Genomic DNA, 27,714 nt, shown 5'->3' on the forward strand with positions numbered 1-27,714 from the left:
CCTGCCCTCCATCGGGTTTGGGAAAGGGGACAGGGTCACAGGGGTGGAGGGGGAACCAAACAGGAAGGCCATCACTCCGCATTCCAGCGTCCCAATTTCTGGCTCTTCACAGGCCACGCGGCATCCTCAGGGCTGCACCTACCCCCTCCCCTCCCCGCCGTGAACACCCTGATATGAATCTCTGGGACAGGCCTGGGACAAGCTCCTGATCTCACTCTGTTGCTTAGGCTGGAGTGCAGTGGCACGATCTCGGCTCACTGCAACCTCTGCCTCCCGGGTTCAAGTGATTCCCCTGCCTCAGACTCCCGAGAAGCTGGGACTACAAGCATGCACCATCAACCCTGGCTAATTTTTGTATTTTCAGTAGCAGCAGGGTTTCATCATGACCAGGCTGGTCTTGAACTCCTGACCTCAAGTGATCCTCTCACCTTGGCCTCCCAAGTGCTGGATTACAAGCGTGAGGCACTGCACCCAGCCCAGGAACTCTGTTCTGTTTACCCCCAAATCAGGTCCAGAGAGGACATGTTCCTCCTCCCACCTGGCCTCCATGCACAAAGGGACCCTGAACTGATCTGAACCAACGTTCCCACATCGCCCATCCTCGGGGCCCTGAAGCCCCCTGAGTAGCATCTTGCAGCTCCCAGTTAGCAGAGGGGAGCAGGAGCCCGTGACCCACCGCCCCCGGACCCCTCTTACCCACAGAGGGTCTCCCTGGAGGGGACCCATCATGGCCAGAAACAGCGGCTGCTGCAGGAGGGCAAAGAGTGCGCTGACCAGGGACTGCAGGCCCGTGAGGCTGCCGAACTGGGTGGAGGGGTACCTGCCGGGCAAGCCACAGCTGTCACAGCCAGCCTCCTCCCTCCTGGGCTCTGTTTGGCCCCCGATGACTGGTGACCCCAGGCTGCACCACTGGTGCCAGACAACGGGAGGTGCTGGCCCTTGGATTTCTGCCAATGGGCAGTTCTTTGTTTTTTTTTTTTTTTTGAACAGAGTCTTGCACTGTTGCCCTGGCTGGAGTGCAGTGGCACGATCTTGGCTCACTGCAACCTCTGCCTTCTAGGTTCAAGGGATTCTCCTGCCTCAGCCTCCTGAATAGCTGGGATTATAGGCATGTGCCACCACATCCGGCTAATTTTTTTGTATTTTTAGTAGAGATGGGGTTTCACCATGTTGCCAGGCTGGTCTCAGACTCCTGACGTAGTGATCCACCGGCCTTGGCCTCCCAGAGTGCTGGGTTATAGGTGTGAGCCACCGAGCCTGGCCCTGCTGGGCGGTTCTGCAAAGTGTTTCTCTTTGGGACCAGCCCCAGGCCCCAGACACCGGGGAGGGCCGGCCCCACTCAGCGTGCCCAGGGCTGCGGGTGTCTGGCTGAGCCGAGTGGAAGGTGTAGTGCCAGGAGGAGTCTGTGGTTTGGGAAACAGCCCCAGAGACGAGCGTGGAGGCTGGGCTGGGCTCAGCGGTGCCTTCGCCCAGAGGAGCATTGAGTAATCGCGGAAACTCAGCCCCACAGACCCTGCCTCCCATCCTCAGACCCGGCCAGAGGAGCCACAGCTTCCTCCAGGCCTGGGGTGGGGCAGGCGGAGGACGAGCAGAGCTGGGAGGACCTCACGGGACATTGCGGGAATGGGGAGAGTCCTGGGTGAAATCTTAGCACACTGCAGGCTCTGCTGGCCCAGAGGTGGGAAAGGAATCCCGGCAAGGGATGAGCTAGTCCCACGTCAGAGCCCGTGGATGGTGGCGTTTGAGTTTCAGTGTTTGCGTCAAGCCCTGAGCCAGAAAAGGAGGAACAACTGTGGTTCCTTATGTTTCTGCGGCCTCTTGGAAAAAGACACAGGTTTCATTTCAGCCAGGGCTGGACAAAGCTACGGCCAGGCTGGGTGCACAGAGGCTCTGGATGGGGCCACCTGGGACATTTTGGGCTGAGTCACCCATGTTGTTGCCCTCGGTGAGGGTCATTTGAACTCAGTGTTGAGCTTCAAGCAGCCAGAACCTACCCCTGTCCTCCCTGTGACCAGTCAGGGCCAGCCCAGGACTCAGCTGAGCAGTGGCCCCTGAGGCTGTAACGAACTGCACAGGTGCCTGACCTGGCTGGGGGAACTGACTTCGTGCTGAATGCCAAGGCTGGTGGGCACCCAACTGTCTGCCCACTGACCTGCCTCCCACCAGGTGTGGCCTCCCCCTAACACACCCAGTGGAAACCCTGGCACCTGCCCCAATGCAGGAAGATGAGCCCTGCCGGGACAGGCCGACCCAGCTCCGAGTCTCAGTCCATAAGCAACCTCCCCCTGCCATTCCCATACCCTCGCCCACCAGGTACCTGAAGCTTCTAGGACTTACACGGCAGCATACAGGCCCCCGACAGCAGAGTGGATGAATCCTCGCACAATCGTGTGCAGGATGAAGGAGAGGATCTGAGAGAGGGAAGGCACACTGTGAGCAGAAGGCCTTAAGAGTCCTCACCTCGCCCCTGCCCTCCAATTCCTGGGGGCCCTTGCCCAGGAGCAGTGTCAGCCTGGAGTGGGATCAACCCTGTCCTCCAGAGCCAATCGTGAATTTTTGGAAATTTCACAAGCCAGTCATTAACACAGTCATTATTAAAAATTAAATTATAGTCCGGGTGCAGTGGCTCACATCTGTAATCCCAGCACTTCGGGAGGGCGAGGTGGGTAAATCATCTGAGGTCAGGAGTTCGAGACCAGCCTGGTCAACATGGTGAAACCCTGTCTCTACTAAAAATACAAAAATTAGCCAGGCTTGGTGACAGATGCCTATAATCCTAGCTACTTGGGAGGCTGAGGCATGAGAATCGCCGGAACCCAGGAAGCAGAGGTTGCAACGAGCTGAGATCAGGCCACTGTACTCTAGCCTGGGTGACAGAGTGAAACTTCATCTCAAAAAATAAATAAATAAGGCCGGGCGCAGTGGCTCACGCCTGTAATCACAGCACTTTGGGAGGCCGAGGCAGGCGGATCACAAGGTCAAGAGATCGAGAGCATCCTGGTCAACATGGTGAAACCCCGTCTCTACTAAAAATACAGTAATTAGCTGGGCATGGTGGCGCGCGCCTGTAGTCCCAGCTACTTGGGAGGCTGAAGCAGGAGAATGCTTGAACCTGGGAGGCGGAGGTTGTGGTGAGCCAAGATCGCACCACTGCACTCCAGCCTGGGCAACAGACCAAAACTCCATCTCTAAATAAATAAATAAAATAAAATTACAGGCTGGGTGGCTCACGCCTGTAATCCCAGCACTTTGGGAGGCTGAGATAGGTGGATCACTTGAGGTCAGGAGTTCGAGACCAGCATGGCCAAGATGGTGAAACCCGACCTCTACTAAAAATATAAAAATTAGCTGTGCATGGTGGCAGACTCCTATAATCCCAGCTACTCGGGAGGCTGAGGCAGGAAAATTGCTTGAACCCGGGAGGTGGAAGTTGCAGTGAGCTGAGATCACACCACTACACTCTAGCCTGGGTGAGAGAGCTAGACTCCATGTCAAAAAAAAATTACATTATATACATTTATGACTAAATAAATAAATTATATTAAAAGAAAGGTAATGAATACTCAAAACTCATCACTTGATGGCCTGGTGCCATCAAGTGATGGCATTACACCTGTAATCCCAGCACTTTGGGAGGATGGGAAGGATCGCTTGAGCCCAGAAGTTCCAGACCAACCTGGGCAACGTGGCAAGACCCCATCTCTGCAAAAAATGTAAAAATGAGCTGGGCTTGGTGGCACATGCCTGTATTCCCAGCTACTCAGGAGGCTGAGGTGGGAGGATCACCTGAGCTCGGGAAGTCAAGGCTGTAGTGAGCCAAGGTCCCACCACTGCACTGGAGCCTGGCTGATGAGAGTGAGACCGTCTTAAAAAAAAAACAACAACACATACACACACAGAAAACCTCATCCCTTCCTAATCACTGTATTTGGGTCACCGGTCTGAGCATTTCAGGCTTTTCCATCTGCTGTAGATGTATGGTAGAAACACCATGTGACTGTGAAGCTCCTTCCAATTCCACATCTGTGACATCACATGGGTGGCTTCAAATCAGCCATGCTGAGACCAGGTACACCACGGAAATCTGCAAACACTAACCTGGAGCCCCGCCGCTGTTAGATGTGTGGGCACAGCACTGAGTGGGAGGAGGTGGCTGAGCACACCTCAGGCTGCCTTTGCCCACCGCGGACTGTGTGCCCAGGTCTCCACGCCGGCTCCCCCCGCCCTCCCAGTGGGTGGCTGCCCTCTCATCTCCCTACTGAAGGGTTTCTTCCTTGTGTGTGTGGTTTATTTTGTTTTGTTTTGAGACAGTCTCTCTCTCTGTCCCCGAGGCTGGAGTACAGTGGTGTGATCTCGGCTCACTGCTACCTCCGCCACCGGGGTTCAAGCGATTCTCCTGCCTCAGCTTCAAGAGCAGCTGGGACTACAGGCATGTGCCACCACACCTGGCTGATTTTTTTTGAGACAAGGTCTCACTCCGGTTGCCCAGGCTGGAGTGCTCTGGTGTGATCTCAGTTTACCGCAGCCTCAACTTCCCAGGGTGCAGTGAGCCGAGAATCCCCCACCTCAGGCTCCTGAGTAGCTGGCACTACAGGTGTGCGTCCCAACACCAGGCTTGTTTTTATTTTTAGCAGACACAGGGCGTTGCCATGTGGCCCAGGGCGGTCCCTCCTGAGGTCCTATTGCTGTCTGTGGGAGGGCCCCTGTCCAGGAAGGCTGCTGCTGGCAGGCCTCGAAAGCTCCAAGAGGTGCTTTTTAACGCTTCCTGGCAGGCATGAGAGCCATCCCCTTGGCCGCCAGGTCCCTGTGGTTGCCTTTTTTTGTCTTTTGTACAAAACCCTGCCATCCAGCTCAGCAGCCAGGATCTGTTCCCAGGAATGCGGAGAGGGAGGGGGAGGGGGAGGGGGAGGGGCTGCTCTTTGCCACGTTGAGGGCTGTGCCCAGTGTGCACATGCACACACACACATGCATGCACACACACACATGCACACACACACATACATGCACACACACATACACAGGCACACGCACATGCATGCACACACACATGCACACACACGCATGCATGCATACACAGGCACACACACAGGCACACACGCATACACACAGGCACACATACACACAGGCACATGCACGCATGCACGTGCACATGCACACATGTACACACATTCACACAAACACACAAGCACATGCACATGTGCACACACAGGCACATGCACGCACACACAGGCACACACACACATGCACACACACCTGCCTCAAATGCCTTGTTGCCTTTTTACAGCTTTTCTTTCAGCGAGAGCAAAAAGGAGATGACTGTCTCCACTGAGCACTGCCCCTTGACTGGACAAGGTGGTCAGGGCAAAGGTCTGCCGGTCTTGCAGAGAAAGCCACCTGGGAGGCCAGGGAGGGCAGGAGGGCTGCAGCACCCCACCCCCCGGGGCAGCACAAACATTCATGGGGTCACTTCGGTCTGCACGCCCAGTGTCGGCACCCACATAAACTTCCTACGGGCGCGGCACACCTGGGTGCTGAAGGCCCCTCAGTAGCTGGCCACCTGTAGGAAGGGAGGGACTCTTACTTCCCTCTTGGACTTGACCTGAGATACCATCTGGATACACCTATCTGGAAGCAAGAGTGTCACTCGTGTCCTTCTACCATCTTTAATTTAAGGACTGGGCCACACCTCCTGCTAGCCCACTTCACAGACCTGCAGGGGGGCCAGGTCAGTGACAAAGTCCACCTTACCCAAAATCTCTGCCAAACGTCGGGTTGCAGAAGCCTCAGAAGTTTCGCAAACAAATTAAGCTTTTTTTTTTTTTTTTTTTTTTTTGAGACAGAGTCTCACTCTGGGGCCCAAGCTGGAGTGCAGTGGCAGGATCTCAGCTCACTGCAACCTCCACCTCCCGGGTTCAAGTGATTCTCCTGCCTCAGCCTCCCAAGCAGCTGGGACTACAGGCGCCCACCAACACACCTGGCTAATTTTTGTATTTTTTGTAGAGAAAGGATCCACCTCAAGCAATCCACCTGCCTCTGCCTCCCAAAGTGTTGGGCTTGCAGGCGTGAGCCACTGCACCCAGCCTTGAATGAAGCTTTTGAATCCAGATCTGAGAACACCACCAGGTCCTTCTCCACTCTGTTCAGTGTAGAAACCCTGTGAGACTCTGGCAACCGGAGCAGAGGTTCCCACTGACACCACAGATCCGCCAGACATCTCTGGACATCAGCTTCCAGCTGTCTGAGCCGATGCAAAACAACCCCGCAGCAACCCCACGCACTTCCGGGAAATGGGATGATGATGGCATCAATGGTGCTGCACGATGCCCCCAAAACCAAGACCGATGTGGCTTCCTGGAGAGGAGTGCCCATGTAGACAATCCAGCAGTGAGCAGAGCCTGGCGGGTGACAGACCCTCTGCGGACAGCCAAGGGCTGGTGGGCTGCTTGGTTAAATGAACGAATGAAAGTCACTATCTGCTTTTTGATGGTATCCATGAAACATTACATACTTTTTTTTTTTTTGAGATGTTGTTTCGCTCGTTACCCAGGCTGGAGTGCTGTGGTACAATCTCGGCTCACCACAACCTCCGCCTCCTAGGTTCAAGCGATTCTCCTGCCTCAGCCTCCAAGTAGCTAGGATTACAGGCACATACCACCATACCTGGCTAATTTTGTAATTTTAGTAGATACGGGCCTTCTCCATGTTTGGCCAGGCTGGTCTTGAACTCTCGAACTCAGGTGATCCGCCCGCCTTGGCCTCCCAAAGTGCTGGGATGACAGGTGTGAGCCACCACGCCCGGCCCACACGTTTGAGCCTTCACACATTCCTTCTTATTGCCTGGAACCCCCCACAGCCTCTCCTGCTCCCCATACCCACCTGTAGAGGCAGGTTGGGAATGAGGCAGGTCACCCCGAAGCCCACAAGCAGCAAGTTGGTGAAGGCGAAGGCCCGCATGGCGTTGGTGACCTTCTGGATCTGCCGGTCCCGCGTTGTCTTCTTCTCGCTTCTGCAGAGACACAGAACATGCAGGGGTGGGAGGGCTCCCGGGAGGAAGCCGGTGCTCCCGAGAAGTCAGGCCCCAAGAGTCACAGCACGTGAACTGACGCAAGACTCAGAAGCCACCCGGCCAGGTTTTAGGGACTGTATCGGGGCTAGACCAGCACTGCGGGCACTCCCTGGTCCCTCTCAAAGAAGTGGGGTCTGGAGTATGAGAAGATGGCCATTGATACGCTGCAGCACTGCTGTGAAGGCCGAGCTAAGATGACAGGGAGGGAAGGAGCAGACTGTGCCTGAGCTGGCACATGGCAAAGCCTCACTTCACCACTGGCTTCAGGTTTACCCAGATCTTCCAGGATGCTGATAATAAGCCAGATATAAGCCAAATAAGGGAGTGAATGGGTTTCCCCTTGGCGGGGGGGCAGGAGAGGGTAAAGGGGAAACGGGCAGGCAGCAGAACCTGAGTGGGCAGAAATAACCTCCTGGCTGCAGGAGCTAACCTAGCTAGCAGAGCTCTCTCTGTAATTATCTCCTGGTGAATTAACTATTAGCAATCCCAGCCTCACACCCACGCAGACACCCGGGTGATCACACAGCATCCAGGAGCGGACCCCAGGTACTCAGAGATTTACAGGGAGTCTCAGGCCCCCCACCTCCTGTGTGGCCCCAGGCAAACCACTCAACCTCCCAGCCTCAGTTCCTTCATCTTTAAAATGGGTCTAGCAATTCCCTGTGGTGCTGGGAGGCTTCACTGAGATTCTGTGCATTAATTGCTCGGCAAAGAGCCTCATGCAATAAACCGTAGCTTATTATATGAAGGTGGAGTTCTAGAAAACAGCGTTTAACTCATCCTCTGATCTCAGAGCCTGTCCCTTATGTACAGTGGGACTACTGAGCCTTGTTTCACCTTCACAATCGTGAAAGACTCTATTAACACATACTATGCTTATAGCAACGTACTACTCAAACTGAGTGGATAAACCCTGCAGACAAGTGGGGCGCCTTTAAGATGGTGTATATACCACTGCCAAGGGGCGGGGGGGATGCTCTCAGGAGCAGGATGCTTTGCTCTCCATTCTCCACACACTCACCTGCTGTCTCTCTTTCTTTCATCTTGCTCAATGCTTCTTCTTCTTTTTTTTTTTTTTGAGACAGAGTCTCGCTCTGTTGCCTAGGCTGGAGTGCAGTGGTGCAATCTCGGCTCACTGCAACCTCTGCCTCCTGGGTTCAAGTGACTCTCCTGCCTCAGCCTCCTGAGTAGCTGGGATTACAGGCGTCCGCCACCACGCCCGGCTAATTTTTGTATTTTTAGTAGAGGACAGGGTTTCACCTTGTTCAGGCTGGTCTCGAACACATGACCTTGTGTGATCCGCCTGCCTGGGCCTCCTAAAATGCTGGGATTACAGGTGTGAGCCACCATGCCCGGCTTAAACTTTTTTCTAAGAGACATGGTTTTGCTGTGTCACCCAGACTGGAGTGCAGCAGCACGATCACAGCTCACTGCAGCCTCCCAAGCAGCCCTGCTGCCTCAGCCACGTAAGTAGCTGCCATCATGCCTGGCTGATTTTTAAATTTTTTTGAAACACGGTCTTGCTCTGTCACCCAGGCTGGAGTGCAATGGTGGGATCACAGCTCACTGCAGCCTCAACCTCCCTAGGCTCAGGTGATCCTCTCACCTCCCGAGTAGCTGGGACTACACGTGCGAACCAACACACCTGGTTCACTTTTGTATTTTTTGGTGGAGATAGGGTTTTACCATGTTGCCGAGGCTGGTCACTAACTCCTGGGCTCAAGCAGTTCACCCACCTCGAACTTCCAAGGTGTTGGTATTGTAGGCATGAACCACCAGGCCTGGCCAATTATTAAATTTTTGTAAAGATAGGGGGCTGGCCATGTTTGCCAGGATAGTCTCGAACTCCCGACCTCAAGTAATCTTCCAGCCTCGGCCTTTTAAAGTGCTGGGATTATAGGCATAAGTCAGCAGACTCAGCCTCAAACTTCAGCATACCAAGGAATTTCCATAAAGAGGGGAGCAGCTTAATAAATTTCCATAAAGAGGGGAGTTGAGCTGAGTGAGTGGAAGGACCCGGAGAGGAGCTGGAGTGCACCCCTCTCTCCCTCCCACCTGCCCAGCCCCGCCTGCCTGACACGCAGCTCTGGGGTCTCTGTGCAGGGCCGAGGGCTGGGGGCCTACGCACTGGGTGGCGTCTTTGTCCTCGGGCTCCTCGGAGGCGTCTTCACACTCCTTCAGCCTCCAGTCCATGATGTAGCCGATGACGGGTGCCGTGAGCAGGCACAGCAGCTGGAGCACGCCAAAGATGGAGGTGTAGAGGCCAACTGCGGGGGAAGGGGCTGCATCACGGGGGTCCCGGCAGACAGCCCTGGGGGCAGGGACTGGGCACCAGCTGGGAAGGGGCTGGTGCCAACAGGATCTTTGGGGGTCTGCCCCAGAACCCCGTAACTGTGAGTCTTGCAGGGAACCCAGAAGCCTTAACTCTGAAGTCGAGGCTGGAATGGGGCAGGGAACCTTCTTCTAAGCTCCAAATCCTGTGCTTCTTTCTTTTTTTTCTTTTTTCTTGAGATGGGGTCTCGCTCTTGTTGCCCAGGCTGGAGTGCAGTGGTGCGATCTTGGCTCACTGCAACCTCCGACTCCCTGGTTCAAGTGATTCTCTGCCTCAGCCTCTCGAGTAGCTGGGATTACAGGCATTCACCACCATGCCCGATTTTTTTTTCTTTTGGTATTTTTAGTAGAGACAGGGTTTCACCATGTTGGCCAGGATAGTCTCGATCTCCTGACCTTGTGATCCATCTGCCTCAGCCTCCCAAAGTGCTGGGATGACAGGTGTGAACCACCGTGCCCGGGTGTCACAATGGCCTTCCCAGAGCTTCGGGAAGCCGTCGGGACGTGGGAGCTCCACAGCTGCCGATGCCCGTGACAGAGGCATTCTAAGCCACTGGCCACTAGTTTCTGCTTCTAGAAACACCCCAGGAAGGCACCGCTCAAGGGGGTCTAGTGGGAGGGCTTCCGTGTTCAAAGACTTACAACTACAGTGGGTTTTCCAGGAAAACAGACGCTGAGTGTTGACTGCCCCCTCTACCCCCACGGCTTTAGCCAGGAGGGATGTCTGGAGCTTGAGGCAAGGAGCTTCTGGGTTGAACAGACTGGATGGGTGAGGATGTCATAAGGTTCCCTGACACCCCCCTACCACTTACCCGTGGCCATCACTGCATCAAGATAGCACAAGTGAAAAAGCAGAAAGAATTGAGGTTAGTGACAGAAACCTGAGTGCTGCAGAGATTGGGGAAGAGGCGGGCTCCTTCGGGCCCAGCACACACTCCGTTTCCCACCAAGCATGACTTGGGGCCCTGTGGGGGGCAGCGAGCTTCAGCCAGGCACCTGGAAGTGGACTCGGAACAGCGCCCGGCCCAGGCCCTGCAGACATCCTCCTGTCTGCTGGTGCTAGGTCACAGGCGGGCTGGTGAGTCAGGCCCGTGATGCTTGGGGGTATCGTGGTACGAAGTGGTGGGTGAGTGCAAGGCCTGGTGCAATCCAAGTCCCTGCTGCCACGGCCTGCAGGAGTGGCTATGTCATAGCTCCCGCCTGCCCTACTGGCTCAGAGACAGGGAAAGGACACAGAACCTGCCCCAGATGCCCGGCTAAGGCATCTGACACCACAGGTCTCCCCCAGATGGCCAGAGTGGCCTCCTTTCCACTCTGTTAGGAAACGGAGACGGTGCCCGGGCCTGCTCCCCTGCCTCGGGCCGTGGCCCCTGCTACTGAGGCCCGGTGGCCCTGAGCTGCTGCTCCGAGTGGAATGTGCCAGTCTAGAGGGCCATGCAGCTCCAGTGACCTGAGACCCATATGTGAGTCCCGGCTCTGACCTTGAACAAGTGACTCCATCACTCTAGGCCTCGTTTTTCAGTTGTATCTGATGATTGTATCTATCTTAAATGATGATGTAATAGATGATAGTATCTATTTTAACTCCTAGACTGTTATCGAATCAAGGACAATAGAAGAACTTGTCACCTGTCAACTCTGTACAAAGGCAGGGCAGGACAGGTGGCCCTGACTAGCGGGGGGCAGGGGGACCCAACCCATCTGGCTACGAATGGCCTCTGCACCCCGTTCTCACTTTGAGGCCTCAAATCCCCAAGCACTGGTGATCCTGGATTCTGGTTTCTCAACACCCTGCTTCTTCCTAGCAAGTGCCACACCCTGAGGGTGGGTGGGAGGATGAGGCAGCAGTGCCCACTCCGGCTGCCAAACACCTCAAGGCTGCATTTTCGCCCGGGCGAGGTGGCTCACACCTGTAATCCCAGCACTTCCGGGGGCCGAGGTGGGAGGATCACCTGAGCTCAGGAGTTCAAGACCAGCCTGACCAACATGGTGACACCTGTCTCTACTAAAAATACAAAAATCAGCCAGGTGTGGTGGCACATGCCTGTAATCCCAGCTACTTGGGAGGCTGAGGCAGGAAAATCACTTGAACCTGGGAGGTGGAGGTTGCAGTGAGCCGAGATCGCACCACTGCACTCCAGCCTGGGCAACAAGAGTGCAAATCTGTCTCAAAAAAAAAAAAATTGACTGCATTTTTGGGTGGGCACTGTGGCTCATGACTGTAATCTCAGCACTTTGGGAGGCTGAGGTGGGAGAACTGCCTGAGCCCAGGAGTTCTAGACCAGCCTGGTTAAAATTGAGAGAATTGGTCTTTATGAAAAAAAAATTAGCCAGGCGTGGTGGCATACACCCATAGTCCCAGATACTTAGCAGGCCGAGGTGGGAGGATCCCTTGAGCCCATGAGCTGGAGGCTGCGGTGAGCTGTGAATTGCACCACTCACTCCAGCCTGGGTGGCAGAGCAAGACCCCAGCTCACCGAAAAAAAAAAAAAAAAAGACGGCCTTTTCCCAGCTGGCAGCGGCCTTGCTAGTTAGGGCTTCCCGAAACTGCACTCCTGCTTGATGGCGGGTCTCAAACGCCGGGAGGCAGCAGAGTCAGCAGCCGGCGGCAAGGCCCGGAGTCTATGTGTGGTACCAGCTCCCGGGAGCCTCTGCTGCAGGTGGCCATGGGGCGTAGTGCGGGCGGGTGGCTCTGCTGGTTCCAGCCGCTCCTCAGCAGCACCGCACGCCCGCTCTCGGGGAGCCACAGAGCTCATGAGCATGGGGAAAGGGACCCGGACCCAGCAGCCGCCTCTCTGGGCAGAGCTAGGGCCATGGTGTTGGGTGCAACAGGTCATGGGAGGAGGACGGGGAAATCCAATGGCCTGTCTGCCACGGACCAATCTTCTGGCCTGGCTTCCTCTAACTTCCTGAAATTGACTTTTCAAACATAGGAAACAGTTGGAAAAATTCCTCTTGGGCAGCAAAAGATGTCTCAAGAGCTTTCGTAAAAGACCCTGACTCAGCGGCAGGAAGATGTGCCTCTCAGGGCCAGGAGCCGGCTCTCTGCACACTTTGCAGTTTCCACCGCTCTGGGCCTGAGTATTTATCAGGCCAGCCATGGCGGTTTACGTCTGTAATCCCAGCACTTTGGAAGGCCAAGGCGGAACAATCCCTTGAGCCCAGGAGTTTTGAGACCAGCCTGGGCAACCCAGCAAGACCTATCTCTACAAAAAATTTTAAAATTAGCTGGGTGTGGCAGCATGCCTATGGGGAGCGCTGAGAGGTCAAGGCAGCAGTGTCTAGATCACCGCAGTCCAGCCCAGGCAGCGCAGAAACGCAGAAAGAGACCCTGTCTCAAAAAAACAAGGAAAAAAAAACACGATAGATTGGCTTTCCCCCAATTGTGTTCCACAGATTTTTTTTTTTTTTGGAGACAGAGTCTTGCTCTGTCGCCCAGGCTGGAGTGCAGTGGTGTGATCTTGGCTCGCTGCAACCTCCACCTGCAGGGTTTAAGCAATTCTCTGCCTCAGTCTCCTGAGTAGCTGGGATTACAGGCGCTCGCCACCGTGGCTGGCTAATTTTTGTATTTTTAGTAGAGACGGGGTTTCAGCATGTTGACCAGGCTGGTCTTGAATGCCTAACCTTGTGATCCACCCACCTTGGCCTCCCAAAGTGCTGGGATTATAGGCATGAAGCACCATGCCCGGCCTTTTTTTTTTTTTGAGATGGAGTCTCACTCTGTTGCCCAGATTGGAGTGCAGTGGCATGATCTCGGCTCACCGCAACCTCTGCCTCCTGGGTTCAAGCGATTCTCCTGCCTCAGCCTCCTAAATAGCTGGGATTATAGGCGCCTGCCACCACGCCTGGCAAATTTTTGTATTTTTAGTAGAGATGGGGTTTCACCACGTTGGCTAGGCTGGTCTTGAACTCCTGACCTCAAGTAATCCGCCCACCACAGCCTCCCTAAGTGATGGGGTTACAGGCTTGAGCCACTGCGCCCCACCTAGACGCCCATTTTCACAGTAGAACCGGCATGTGTGATCTGATTCCGTCTGCTATCTCACTTTTATTAAAGCTGGATGTCTCACCCCCTAAAAAACTGGTTACCAATTCTTCACAAGGCCGAGGGAATCTGTACCTTGATAAAAACAAGTAAACCATCAAAAAACAGTTGCACCCCATGGAGGCTGCCAATAAAAAGGGTTTTGAGTGTGTGTCCCGCCTGGGGATGACTAGGGCTGACTCAGCTCAGGCCCCAGGAAGTCCTGACTTTCTTTGCAGAATCAAAACCTCTAATCAGCTGCAGTCCTGTGTTGTTTTGGAAAAGTGGAGTGTGGGTTATCAGCCGTGTCTGCTGGAGCCGGCAAGCCTCGACTGGATCCCAGGCTTGGAGAAAGCCTGTGCCCCACCCTGTTTCTCGGTGAGGGACGAAGATCAGTGTCAGCCAGTTGCCCCGGCGTCTCCAGCCACACCGTGACCTCCATGCACAGGGTGTCCATGCAACCCATGTGCTGCTTTCTGAGAGGACTGAGGGCGTGACCTGCTGTCTTTCAGCTGCACTGGGGTGCAGGGCTCTGTTCTGTGCCACGTTTTCCTTTACAGCACACACAGCACTCTCCCCCTCAGGCATGGAAAACGCACACCCCACATCCCATGCACAGGCAGCCATTTTGGGCCTTCCCTCCCTCCTGAACCAGGAAACCCTGATAGGGACATGAAAGAATGGGTGGGGCTGGTGGTGATGAAAGAGCTCTGCCAGGCAAGCAGTGCCCAGGAGGCGGCCGTCCGCGGCCCTGCCACCCTAGCTCAGCTTCACATGTCCTGGCCGCGGCCAGTGGCTGGGCTCAGGCCGGAGTGACCGTGACTGCCTTCCTGGGAGGCGACCGGGGTGCCTACCTGTCTTCTGGTCGCCGCTGACCAGGAACTTGAGGATGTTGTTCATGGCTCCCATGTAGAAGATGAGCCGAAGCTGGGTGACACACATGGTGACGAGGCTGAGCAGCAGGATGGGGCTGAACACGCTTTGCATGAAGGACGGGGCCGCTGCGGGAGAGGCTGTGGGCTCAGGGCCAGGCACACCGTCCCCACCACCCGGGGCTGTGCAAATCCCTCCACACTGGAGGCCGGGAGGCCCCCTGGGATGGGTCTGGTGAGGGTGATGGGCTTGGCACTGCCGTGGGGTCACCCCTTGTGTGAAATCAGTTGGGCAAATCCCTTTCCCTTCCCAGGCCTCTGCAGAATGGGGCAGGTGGGGCTGCCTCCCCTTTTGGGGTGAAGTGGGAATGGGGCGAGCCGATACCCACAGAGCCCCCTTCCCGTCGCCCGGCTGCCATCTCAGGCGGGTACCTGCAGCGTCTGGCTGGCACTTCACCTCCAGGTCGACGGTGGACAGGCACAGCTTGTGGCCCTCCTGCAGCGCCACCTGCTCCTTGGCACTCCTCATGGAGCTGCCCACGCTCAGGCGGCGGCCCACCGTGGTCACTTGCTTGTAGAACTGCTTCCCTGTGATCTTGTGGTCAAAGCCCAGCCAGCTGAACTTGATCTTCACCCTGGGGCCCGGGAGAGTGTCTGTGGGTGCCAGCTGGGACCCCAGCTGTAAGAGTGTCTGTGATGCTGCCCGGAACCCCAGCTTGGGGGAAATAGGGCCAGAGTCCTGGGAGAGAGTCTGTGAGCACTGCCCGGGACCCTGGCTTGTGGAGAATAGGGCCAGGGTCCTGGGAGAGAGTCTGTGGGCACTGCACGGGACCCTGGCTGGGAGGGGCAGGACAGAGGGCCAGGAAGAGTGACTGTGGGCACTGCGTGGGACCCCAGCTCGGTCGGGGAGCAGGACAGAGGGCCGGGGAGAGTGACTGTGGGCACTGTGTGGGACCCCAGCTCGGGGGGGGCAGGGCAGAGGGCCAGGAAGAATGACTGTGGGCACTGCGTGGGACCCCAGCTCGGTGGGGGTGGGGGGCAGGACAGAGGGCCGGGGAGAGTGTCTGTGGGCACTGCGCGAGACCTCGGCTCAGTGGGGCGGGAGGCAGGACAGAGAGCCTGGGAGAGTGTCTGTAGGCTGCCCGAGACCCTGGCTGGGGTGGGGTGGGGCCCAGGGCACCTTTACTTACGAGTAGTCCATGTCCTCCGGCCCAGGGAAGGGCTCCAGGGGCCAGTTAAAGAAGCAGTTGAGGAAAACCAGCCCGGAGCAGCCGGCCCAGACCACAAGGATGACAACGAAGGAGACGCCAGCATCGTAGATGAGCTGACAAGCACCATGGGGTGGGGATGGGGTGGGGGAGGGACAGAATTAGCTGAGGGAGACCAGAGCCGATAGGCAGGGGCATCCGGCAGCCCCTGCTGTCCCTGTGCCGAGCCGCATGAGGAGAAACGGCCCTGCCAGCCTGGGCGTTTGGTCATCAGACCCCCAATCTTCAGTCCTCCCACCGTGCCTGCCCTGCTAGTTATCTGGGCCTGGCATGTCATGAACGCCCCGACTTGGAGGCCTTCCTGATGGCCCACCGAGATCACGGCATGGCTCTTGGGCTCTAGTGAACAGTCTGGCAGAGGCAATGGTACCTCGGGCCCATCGGCTTGTCTGGTGTGAGTGGAGCTCCCTGAAGACAGGCTGGCCCTGTCCATGGATGTTTCTCCCGAGCCCTGGAGAGCTCACATGGCAGAGAACAAAGAAATGCTCCCTCGGACCCCGTGTGGTGGGCATGCACCGGCCCGGGTCCCCAGCACTGTGGGGGCTGCTGGGTGTGGCCCTGGCCAAGTGCTTGGCACAGGACCTGGCCAGCTGGCAGCCTACTGGCCACGTTCGCTGCAGTCATGAGTACCAGCGACTTCCAGCAGTGACTGAGAGTCCCCGAGGCATTGGCAGACAGTTACCCAGCGTGCCAGGGAGGACCTGGCAGACAGTTACCCAGCGCGCCAGGGAGGACGCCGCCATGAGCTACTGAGAAGAGGAGGAGGAGGAACTTGTGGGATCCGCCCTGTCCAGGGGCACAAGAATCTCGGCAAGTCCACAGGGTGGCTGGCGCCGAGTCCCAGCTCCCACCGCCTCGATGCCCAGGAGGCCACTCCGTGCCGTGGCGTCTGAACTCTCCCAGCCAGCAGCCTTCCCACACGCACCCCTGAGGAAAGGGGCTTCTTCCCAGTGTCAGGGCCAGAGGCAGGAGTAGCCCCTTCGGGGCCCTGGGCAGAGCCACGGGATTTGGGGTAGGAACTCGGGCAGATGGGCTGTGAGGTGTTTGCTTCATCCTGACCCTGTGTGACTTCCACAGGTCGGAGTCCTGCCTGGGAGGGAAACAGCTGAACCAACTTGGCCAGGAGCAGTGCTTTGGCGGACAGAGCAACGGCACAGTAACAGCCGCCAGTGGGTGGGGGAGACGGGGAGCTGGGGCCCAGGGAGCCAGCGGGAGACAGGAGCTAGATTCAAGTCTGAGACAAACTCACGCCCCGCCCTTTCCCTGCCCCAGCCCAGAAATGCACAGGCGCCTGCAGCACAGCCCACAGCACGTGTGTGAGTCCTGCCCCTGAGGCCACAAGGTTCTCGTTTCCTGCTCGTGATGCCAGGTGCATCCTGCCGGAGTGGGGGTGCTGGGGAGGGGTCACCCCCGGTGCCCGCAACTGCCTCCCTCTAGAGAGGGTGGACGGAGGCTGGAGCAGGGCTTAGCATGGACGCCAGTGCTACATACTCGTGCTCACCTTGATTCCCGGGAAGGTGACAGCCGAGGAGGCGTAGGACCCAATCATCAGGGCAATAAACGTGGACCGAAGGTCTCCGAACATGTTGGGCAGCTGAGAGATAAGAAGCAGGGAAGCCTCAGCGGGAGGAGGCACTGGGGAAGCACAGGAGGAGCGGGCAGATGACCAGGCCCATCGGCCCCTCTTCACCTGCGCCCCTCCTGTATGACTCACAGGGCAGTAGTCCAGGCGTGATGACCACTCACTCAAAGTGTCTCCTCTCTGCACTGGGGCTGATAAGGGCAAGGAGGGAGGTCACACAGGGTATAAGCGGCTGCCTGACTGCAGCGGGCAACCCTCCCCGCCTCTCTGCTCCCAGGAGAACCCAGGAGCCTTCTTATCCTTCCAGGGTAACGCTGAGATGCCAGAGAACAAAGCCCTCAAAGGGAGAGAGCCTGTTAAAAATAAGCATCTATTTGAGGATAATCGAGTCATTTTATAAATAAAAATATCAGCATCCCAGAAAGATCAGATGTCAGCAAAAACTGTTTTTGGTTTGGAGAGGGTAGGTTTTTGGAAGGTGTCAATCAGAATTCAACATTTCTCTCTGGTTTGGTGATGAAGATGGCCCAGGAGTCCTGCTTCTAAATTTCTTTTTTTTTTTTTGAGATGCGGTTTCGCTCTTGTTGCCCAGGCTGGAGTGCAGTGGCGCAATCTCAGCTCATTGCAACCTTCGCTTCCCGGCTTCAAGCGATTCTCCTGCATCAGCCTCCCGAGTAGCTAAGATCAGAGGCGCCCACCACCACGCCTGGCTAATTGTGTATTTTTAGTAGAGATGGGGTTTCTCCATGTTGGCCAGGCTGGTCTCAAGTGATCTGCCTGCCTCGGCCCCCCAAAGTGCTGGGATTACAGGTGTGAGCCACTGCACCAGGCCCCCAGCTAGCCTTTAATTATTTTTGTAGAGATGTGGTCTCATTATATTGCTCAGGCTAGTTGTGAACTCCTGGCCTCAAGCGATGCTCCCAGCTTGGCCTCCCCCCAAAAAAACTAAACCATTTTGTGTTATCAAACCTGCCTACCTACAAGCAAATTAATCGCAGCTGAGGAGATGCAGTCTGCACGTGGAGACATGCTGTCTCCAATCATTTCCGCCTGTTTTGCAAGGTTAAAAAAGAGATATCGTCAAAATTTACACCTTCTGTGCTTTAAAGGATGGCATCGAGAAAGTGAAAAGAGCCGGGAGTGGTGGCTCAGGCCTGGCATCCCAGCACTCTGGAAGGCTGAGGCAGCAGGATTACTTGAGGGCAGGAGTTGGAGAAAGCGAAAAGAATGCACAGAATTCGAGAAACTTCTTACAAACCATCGCTCTAATCAGGAGCTTGCATCTAGAGTATGTAAAGACAGCACCCAATAGTCATTCAAAAAACAAAAAATAGAACATACAAGAACCCTTACAACTCAATAATAAAATGATAAATAACCCATTTTTTTAATATGAAGTCTTGCTCTGTCTCCCAGGCTGGAGTGCAGTGGCGCCATCTCAGCTCACTGCAACCTCTGTCTCCTGGGTTCAAGTGATTCTCCTGCCTCAGCCTCCCGAGCAGCTGGGATTGCAGGTATGTGTCACTGTGCCCAGCTAATTTTTGAAATAACCAATTTTTTAAGTGGGTAAAGATCTGAATAGACATTTCTCTAAAGAAGATATACAAATGGCCACTAAGCATATGAAAAGAAGCTCAACACCATTAATCACAGTGAAATGCAAATCAAAACCACAGTGAGATGCCACCTGACACCCATTAGGGTATCAAAAGGTCACAGTCAGACTGGGTGCAGTGGCTCACACCTGTAATCCCAGCACTTTGGGAGGTCGAGGCTGGCGATCACTTGAGGCCAGGAGTTCAAGACCAGCCTGGGCAACACAGTGAGACCCCGTCTCTACCAAAAATACAAAAAATTAGCTGGGTATGGTGGAACACGCCTATAATCCCACCTACTTGGGAGGCTGAGGCAGGAATCGCTTGAACCCAGGAGACAGAGGTTACAGCAGTGAGATGAGATCGCGCCACTGCACTCCAGCCTGGGTGACAGAGCAAGACTCCATTTACAAAAAAAGAAATGAGGCCAGGCACAGTGGCTCACACCTATAATCCCAGCACTTTGGGAGGCTGAGGTGCATGGATCACCTGAGGTCAGGAGTTCAAGACTAGCCTGGCCAACATGGTGAAACCCCATTTCTACAAAAATGCAAAAATGACCTGGGCATAATGGCAGGTGCCTGTAATCCTAGCTACTCTGGAGGCTGGGGCAGGAGAATCACTTGAACCTGAAAGGTGTAGGCTGCAGTGACCCGAGATCACACCACTGCACTCCAGCCTGGTGACAAAGCAAGACTCTGTCTCAAAAAAAAAAAAAAAAGAGAGAATGCTCTGCAGACAGCGTGCCAGGGAGGCCTTTGCCCTACCTTCTTAACCTCAAGCCTGGCTTAACCCTACCTAGGCTACAGACCAACAGAGTCACAGGGCTTTGGGGTGAGTGAGCTCATGGCTCTGCCCAGTCGTCTCCCCAGCACCAGATCCAGGATGGGGAAGAGCAGAACCCAGGGAAAAGGCCGACTCTCCATCTGTCCACGGATGAGGCCCTCACCTGCAGGCCTGGACAGGGCAGGCGCCTCCCCGATGCTCCCTTTGATACCCTGTCTCTTGCCGCCTGGAACATTCTTATAAGCACCAAGAAAATTCTTCCCAACATGTGATTCTAGTCAGCAGGGCCATTCCTTAGCAGGGTAGAGTGCCTTAGGGGAGTCCACACTAGGCAGCCTTCAAACCAAGACCGACATCGTGATTTTAAATTGTGAACTTTTCCTTACTAAAGTAATGCATGGGCTGGGCGCGGTGGCTCACATCTGTAATCCCAGCACTTTGGGAGCCCAAGGTGGGCAGATCACAAGGTCAAGAGACCGAGACCATCATGGCCAACATGGTGAAACCCTGTCTCTACGAAAAATACAAAAATTAGCTGGGCGTGGTGGCATGTGCCTGTAATCCTAGCTACTGGGAGGCTAAGGCAGGAGAATGACTTGAACCCGGGAGGTGGAGGTTGCAGTGAGCCGAGATTGCACTGTTGCACTCCAGCCTGGCGAAAGAGCGAGACTCTGCCTCAAAAACAAGAAAAGTAATGCATGTCCATTGCAAAATGTTTGGAGCAAAATATAAAAAGAATAAGGTGAAAATCACCCTCAGGCCACACATGGTGGCTCATATCCATAATCCCAGCACTTTGGGAGGCTGAGGCAGGCAGATCACTTGAGGCCAGGAGTTCAGGACTAGCCTGGCCAACATGGTAAAAACTGTCTCTACCAAAAATACAAAAAATTAGCCAGACATGGTGGTGGACACCTATAATCCCAGCTACTTGGGAGGCTGAGGCAGGAGGATCACTTGAGCCTGGGAGGCAGAGGTTCCCATGAGCAGAGATTGAGCCATTGCACTCCAGCCTGGGTGACACAGTGAGACTCAGTCTCAAAACAAAAAACAAAACAAATAACAACTCTGTGTGTGTGTGTGTATACACGTTTGAATGGACTTCCTTGAGGATGAACATATGTGCACACAACTATTTTTATTTTCTTTTTTTGCCATGGACCATACCTGAGACTTAAAACTATTATTTCTTTAAGGTAAATGCCTGAAAGTAAAATCATTAGGCAAAAGAGAATATACTTCTTTTTTCTGAGACGGAGTCTCACTCTGTTGCCCAGGCTGGAGTGCAGTGGCATGATCTCGGCTCACCGCAACCTCCGCCTCCCAGGTTCAAGCAATTCTCCTGCCTCAGCCTCCTGAGCAGCTGGGATTACAGGCGCCCACCACCACCCCTGGCTAATTTTTGTATTTTTATTGGAGACAGGGTTTCACCATGTTGGTCAGGCTGGTCTCAAACTCCTGACCTCAAGTGATCCGCCTGCAATTCTGACACCTAACATTTTACCCTTGAAATTTTACCTGTAGATACAGAAAGAATGGGTCTGTATGAGGGTATCATTAAGCTTTTGCATAGCACATCTGCCACTTCTGCAGGGTTGTCATGGTAACGACTGATTTTCCACCCTTCCCAGTTTGGTGGGTTTTTTTCTTTTCTTTTCTGAGATAGAGTGCCCCCCTGTCGCCCAGGCTGGAGTGCAGTGGTATGATCTCGGCTCACTGCAACCTCTGCCTCCTGCGTTCAAGCAATTCTCCTGCCTCAGCCTCCCGAGTAGCTGGGACTTACAAGTGCACACCACCACGCCTGGCTAATTTTTTTTCTTGAGACAGAGTTTCACTCTTGTTGCCCAGGCTGGAGTGCAGTGGCACGATCTCTGCTCACTGCAACCTCCACCTCCCAGGTTCAAGCCATTCTTCTGCCTCAGCCTCCTGAGTAGCCAAGATTACAGGTGCCTGCCATCACACCTGGCTAATTTTTCATTTTCAGTACAGATGGGGTTTCATCATGTTGTCCAGGCTGGTGTCAAACTCCTGACCCTCAGGTGATCTGCCCACCTCTGCCTCCCAAAGTGCTGGGATTACTGGCATGAGCCACTGTGCCTGGCCCCGGCTCATTTTTTGTATCTTTAGAAGAGACAGGGTTTCACCATGTTGGCTGGGGTGGTCTCGAACTCCTGACCTCATGATCCACCGCACCCGGCAGTGTTTTTTTCTTTTTAAGTAAAATGTCTGAAATAGAAAAATGCTGCACTTATTTCTCTTAATGCATTGAAAACAGTGGAAGTTTGCAGATTTTAAATTCTTAAGTCCAAGCTGGGACAAGACAGCTCTCAAAGGGGTCTGTTCAACACACTAACTCCAGGTTTAGGGGGCCTTAATTGACCTGCGATTAAACCTGCAGGCATGCATTTTACAGAGTGGTGGAATCTCATTCCCATATGCAGCCAAGCTTCCAGATGTAGCCAGGAGAACCCAAATGTTCCCTGGATCCCGAGACGGCTAATAAGCACTCAGGCCTGCCACGCCACCGAAGACGAGCCCCACAGCCAGGGAGGCACACTGCCTGCCTTCGCGCAGCCGACGCCAGCAGAAGCAGGTGCTGTGCAGCCCAGGCCACAGCAACACTGAGGCACGGCTGAGCGGGAGCCTCCCGCACCAAGACCACCCAGCCCTGCGCCGTCCTCCCGGAGGTCTGCACAGGCCCACAAGGGCGCAAGAGCTGCGGGGGTCTGGGCAGCACGGTCTCCTTCATCTTTCTTTGTTTTCATTCTTTCAGTTTTATAAAGACAGGGTCTCACTCTATTGCCCAGGCTGGTCTTGAACTCCTGGACTCAAGTCATCCTTCCACCTCGTCTTCCTAAAGTGCTGTGATTACAGTTATGAGCCACTGCGCCCGGCCAATCTTTATATATTGATTTTGTGAAGGCTCTTGTATTAAAGACAGGCCAGGCCCGGTGGCTCATACCTGTAATCCCAGGACTCTTTGGGAGGCAGAGGTGGGCAGATCACTTGCGGTCAGGAGTTCGAGACCAGCCTGGCCAATATGGTGAAACCCTATCTTTACTGAAAATACAAAAATTAGCCAGACATGGTGGCAGGAGCCTGTAATCCCATCTACTCAGAGAGTTGAGGTAGGAGAATCACTTGAACCCAGGAGACAGAGGTTGCAATGAGCCTAGATCGTGCCACTGTACTCCAGCTTAGGTGACAGAGAGAGACTCTGTCTCAAAAAATAATAATAGCAATAAACTAAAGACATTTACAGTTCTTCTATATACTATAAGTTTTTCTAGTTTGTCATTTAACTTCTTAATTTATGGTGTTTTTTTTTTTTTGTTTTTTTTTTTGAGACAGAGTTTTGCTCTTGTTGCCCAGGCTGTAGTGCAATGGCGCGATCTCGGCTCACTGCAACCTCTGCCTCCCGGGTTCAAGCAATTCTCCTGCCTCAACCTCCTGAGTAGCTGGGATTATAGGTGCCTGCCACCACACCCGCCTAGTTTTTTCTCTTTTCAGTAGAGATGGGGTTTCGCCATGTTGGCCAGGCTGACTGTGAACTCCTGATCTCAGGTGATCCGCCCACCTCAGCCTCCCAAAGTGCTGGGATGACAGGACTGAGTCACCGCCCCTGGCCTCATGGTGTTTTTTGACCAATAAAAGTCTTTAAATAGGTGGTCGAAAGTGTGTTTCATCTTTTAGGGACTACCTAGCATTCATGCCAAATGAAATCTCTCTGGAAAGAACATGAAGGATGACCTTGACCAGGGAAACCCAAAGCATAAACATCCTGGCAAAAGTCAACGTGTGGCCACGAAAGAACAAGGACAGGAGAAGAAAGCTGTCTCTGTGGACGCTGATTATTTATGTCAAGGGTAATACGCATCGGAGTTGTAGCCTGGAGCCAGCTTCCTTTTCTTCCTCCCAAAGCAGCTGCGCCTGCCAGAGGCCACTTCCCCCGCTGGCTGTGCCACAGTGGCTTGACCAGGACATTTTCCTTGCTATTAAGTCATAACACATATGATAATGGCTACCTTTTTTTTTTGAGACAGAGTCTTACTCTTGTTGCCCAGGCTGGAGTGCAGTGGTACGATCTCAGCTCACTGCAACCTCCACCTCCTGGGTTCAAGCGATTCTCCTACCTCAGCCTCCCAAATAGCTGGGATTACAGGCATGCGCCACCACGCCCAGCTAATTTTGTATTTTTAATAGAGACAGGGTTTCTCCATGTTGGTCAGGCTGGTCTCAAGCTCCCGACATCAGGTGATCTGCCCGTCACCTCACCCAGCCCAACAGCAACTATTTTTAATACCCACCCTATTTACGATCTTAAAAACCCTCAGCCAGGCGTGGTAGCTCATATCTGTAATCCTAGCACTTTGGGAGGCTAAGATGGGCAGATCACCTGAGGCCAAGAGTTTGAGACCAGTCTAGTCAACATGGCAAAAATCCTTCTCTACTACAAATAAAAATAAAAAAATTAGTCAGGTGTGGTGTTGGGAGCCTGTAATCCCAGCTATTTGGGAGGCTAAGGCAGAAGAATCACTTGAACCTGGGAGGTGGAGGCTTCAGTGAGCTGAGATCATGCCACTGTACTCCAGCCTTGGCAGCAAGAGTGAAACTCCGTCCCCGAAATTAAAAAAAAAAACAACTGTATGAGGTAGGTGTCACTTATGACCTCACTTAATAAGTACCAAACTTAAAGATTAGAAAAGTCAAGGAACTCTGCCAAGGTAGTAATGGTCAAATTTGGGATTCAAGCCAGGCCAAGCGTCTGTGCGTAGCCCCAGGCCACATTGCCTCTCGGGAGCCTCGTGTGGCCCCAGCCAATACACACTTCAGTTTGGATCCCACGCCTTGTGTGTGTTACTATTAAGCATTCAACCTTCGCCCTCCAACTAGTGCTTTATTTTTCATTCATTCATTCATTCATTCATTCACTCATTCATTTTGAGACAGAGTCTCGCTCTGTCACCCAGGCTGAAGTGCAGTGTCGCAATGTTGGCTCACTGCAACCTCCGCCTCCCGGGTTCAAGCAATTCTCCCACTTCAGCCTCCCGAGTAGCTGGGATTAAACGCATGTGCCATCACACCTGGCTAATTTTTGTATTTTTAGTAGGGACAGGGCTTCACTATATATTATTGGCTAGGCTGGTCTCAAACACCTGACCTCAGGTGATCCACCCACCTTGGCCTCCCAAAGTGCTGAGATTATAGGTGTAAGCCACCAAGTCTGGCCAACATGGAGAAACCCCATCTCTGCTAAAAATATAAAAAATTAGCAGGGCATGGTGGCGTGTGCCTGTAATCTCAGCTACTTGGGAGGTTGAGGCAGAAGAACTCCTTGAACCCAGAAGGTGGAGGTTGCAGTGAGCCGAGATCGCTCCATTGCACTCCAGCCTGGGCAACAAGAGGGAAATTCCATCTCAAAAATAAATAAATTTATTTTTAGGATGAGATCATGCTATATTGCCCAGGCTGGAGCACAGTGGCTGTTCACAGGCATGATCCCACTACTGATCAGCAAGGGAGTTTGGACCTGTTCTGCTTCTGACCTGGTCCAGTTTGCCCCTCCTTAGGCAACCTGGTGGTCCCTGCCCCACCATGTCACCATATTGATGCTGAACTTAGTGTAGACAGCTGGTCAGCACAGCGCACTACCGTGCAGCGCTCCTGGGCTCAAGTGCTCCACCTGCCTCGGCTGCCCGAGTAGCTGGGACTACGGGGGGGGGGGGCGGGGGGTGCCACCACTCCCTGTCTCATCTAGAGATTCCTTGTATTCCTTCCCAAGCTCCTTTTATCCCTGTCTGACCTCTGCCCTCCCCTCCCGCTGGCCGCCTTCGGCTGCCCTCCCAGTGGTCCGCACCACAGCAGCAAGTGGTTTCGCATCTGCCTGTGGACCCTGTGGGTCCTCCTCATATCTGGGTCCCTCCCCACATCTCCCAGCAGCTTCCCCGCCTCTGCCAGTCTCAGATGCGCAGAATGGCTCCTCGGAAGCCGTGGTGCTGGAGCGAGGGCTGATTGCTGAGCAGGGCGCCCCAGTGCGAGCCTCGGGATGGCAGAGGGAAGAACCAGGTCTGCTTCCAGGCAGGAAGCCGGCACCGTGCTGCAGTGACAGATGCCAGGAAGACACTCAGCAGAGGCCGTTTCCTGACTCACAGACACACTCATAGTGGGCATGCAAGCCCCTCTGCCAGGACTTGGGTGCTTCCCACAGCCCTCTGGCTACCTCCGTGAGGGTCAGAGCTAGAGCAGGCAGTATCTGTCCCGCCGGCCCGGGCTGCATGGCCTCCACATGGCCTCAGGCACACAGCGCCGCCCGTGACTCTCTCTCTCTCAGGCCCCTGGCTGCACCATACACAGGCCGGACTGTGTGACCTTCCCAGAGGGGAAAACAGCAGCTGCAGGCGGCCCCTCCCCTGGCGTTCTGGCGCAGAGCAATGCCACCGGACAGGCGGCCCCGGAGGAGCTTCTCTGCGATGCGGGAGGTGCGTGCCTTTTGGCCCAGCGCAGGCAGAAACGAGGGGCTGCTATGGCACCCCGGCCCTGACTTTCCACATCCACGGCCTCCTGAGTCCTCCCTGGCCTGCGGGAGCTGAGCAGTGGGTGGGGGGTGGCATTCTGGCCCTCAGGTCCCTTCCAGAGGGAGCCTTGTCCTCAGGTGGCTGGGGGCACACCCAGAGTTCTGTACAACCTGCACAGGCCGGGACCCCAGGACCAGGCCACACAGGCAGGCTCAGCGAGGCGGGGCTGTTTCCTACCCAAATCACCAGCCCCTCCGAGCCCACACTGCCCATGAGAAGGTCCTTGTGTCACCTTTCTGCTTCACTGCTGAAGGGGAGGGGAAGGGCCACCCTGTGCCTTCCCGGCACAGTCCAGCCCTGCCAGTGCCACCATCCTTTCTGTCCAGCCCTGACCGTGGTCACATGCTGGAGCAAATTCATGAGGCAGAACCCTTGGATGGCAAATTCTTCCCAAACCAATGGCAAGCAGCTGACTGCCTGAGGGTCCCCAAGCACAGGACAGAAACAGGAGGCAGGGAGGCAGAGTTGGCACTGGGCGCTGGCAAGTCCACTCACCAGGCATCTGGACCCTCCAGAGCTGGTCGGGGGGCGCCGCGGGACCCTCTCCTGGACCCTCCAGAGCTGGCCTGGAGGCGTCGTGAGGCCCTCTCCTGGCTGTAGACTCGAGGTCTACTGAGCCAGGGCACTAAAGCCCTGTCCCCTTTCTGGGGGCACCTGCTACCCTGCCCTCCTCTTCAGGATCGAAGAGGCTGTTTATCCCCTTCACCTCCCTCGGATCCTGACTCCCACGGGCTCGTCTTCCTCAGGTTTCAAGTCAGACCAAGGGATCAAAAGGGAAAAGCCACAGAGAAGTGTTTCATCAGGAGCCGGGCGACATTCTGCAACCTGCTTTTCTGTGTGGTTTCTGCTCAGAACTCCCGGTTCCACCCACGGGGACGGGGGTCAGGGCAATGGAGTAGAAACGGCAGCTTCACAATTCTGGCTGCAGCGGCTCCATCTCTAAGCAACCCAGGCTCCAGGCTGGAGGGTGGTCACCCGACAGCGTGTCAGTTGCCAGCCGTGTTTGTGTTCGGGCCGATGAAGCGAGTTGAAAGGCTGTGCAAATGCGGGCCCTCAGCAAACACGAGTGTGCCGTCCAGATGGCCCCGGGAGGCGGAGGCGCCACAGCGCGGGGCGTGCTCTGCGCCCACCCTCCAGGGACGCCAGGCAATGGCCCGGGCCCTGGGAGAGCCAGCCCTGGCTATGGGCAGCCCACCTACCGTGAGATCCACCCTCGCCCATCGGAGCCTCCACTGGGGAAGGAAAAGCCACCCATGGGTGCCGACCTCTCAGGCTTCGGAAGGAGGGCTCGTGGCCGCCTCCTCCTGGACCATGAGGAAAAGGCGTTTGCCCATGTGGGGCCCCTCTCCACCAGTGGGGTCAACAGCTCGCAGCCCCTGGTCACCCTTATTTAGACCGCAGCCCATGCAGCACAAAGCCCCTGGGGACCCAGGAGTCCCCCAAATCAATGCTTCCATGGCAACGCCGCCATCCCTGATTCCTGGGTTATCACAGAGCTATCATCCCTGGCCCCAACATGGCTGGTGGAGATTGGATTTTAGAAATTCCTAAAGGCGACCCTGGAGACTCTTTTGTCCCCAAAATTAGAACACGGGTGGGAGACACAAACAGAAAG

The 27,714-nt window shown here is 54.9% G+C and overlaps 1 protein-coding gene across 2 annotated transcripts in view; it reads right to left on the reverse strand.

The window, feature by feature from the left end:
* SLC43A2 (solute carrier family 43 member 2) overlaps positions 1 to 27,714 on the reverse strand; it is a 54,804-nt gene that overhangs the window by 5,907 nt on the left and 21,183 nt on the right. For both annotated transcript variants that reach the window (XM_064378094.1, XM_064378095.1), the window contains 8 exons: positions 17,063 to 17,155; positions 15,484 to 15,617; positions 14,726 to 14,928; positions 14,276 to 14,422; positions 9,195 to 9,333; positions 6,877 to 7,006; positions 2,338 to 2,411; positions 697 to 820 (listed from right to left, as the gene is read on the reverse strand). In XM_064378094.1, the coding sequence (XP_064234164.1) occupies positions 697 to 820; positions 2,338 to 2,411; positions 6,877 to 7,006; positions 9,195 to 9,333; positions 14,276 to 14,422; positions 14,726 to 14,928; positions 15,484 to 15,617; positions 17,063 to 17,155 (1,044 nt within the window). The remainder of the gene's footprint in view (positions 1 to 696; positions 821 to 2,337; positions 2,412 to 6,876; positions 7,007 to 9,194; positions 9,334 to 14,275; positions 14,423 to 14,725; positions 14,929 to 15,483; positions 15,618 to 17,062; positions 17,156 to 27,714) is intronic.

This window comes from Aotus nancymaae, unplaced genomic scaffold (assembly GCF_030222135.1).
Source record: "Aotus nancymaae isolate 86718 unplaced genomic scaffold, 86718_ANA_hifiasm-v0.15.2.pri h1tg000018l, whole genome shotgun sequence".
NCBI classification, from domain to species: Eukaryota; Metazoa; Chordata; class Mammalia; order Primates; family Aotidae; genus Aotus; species Aotus nancymaae.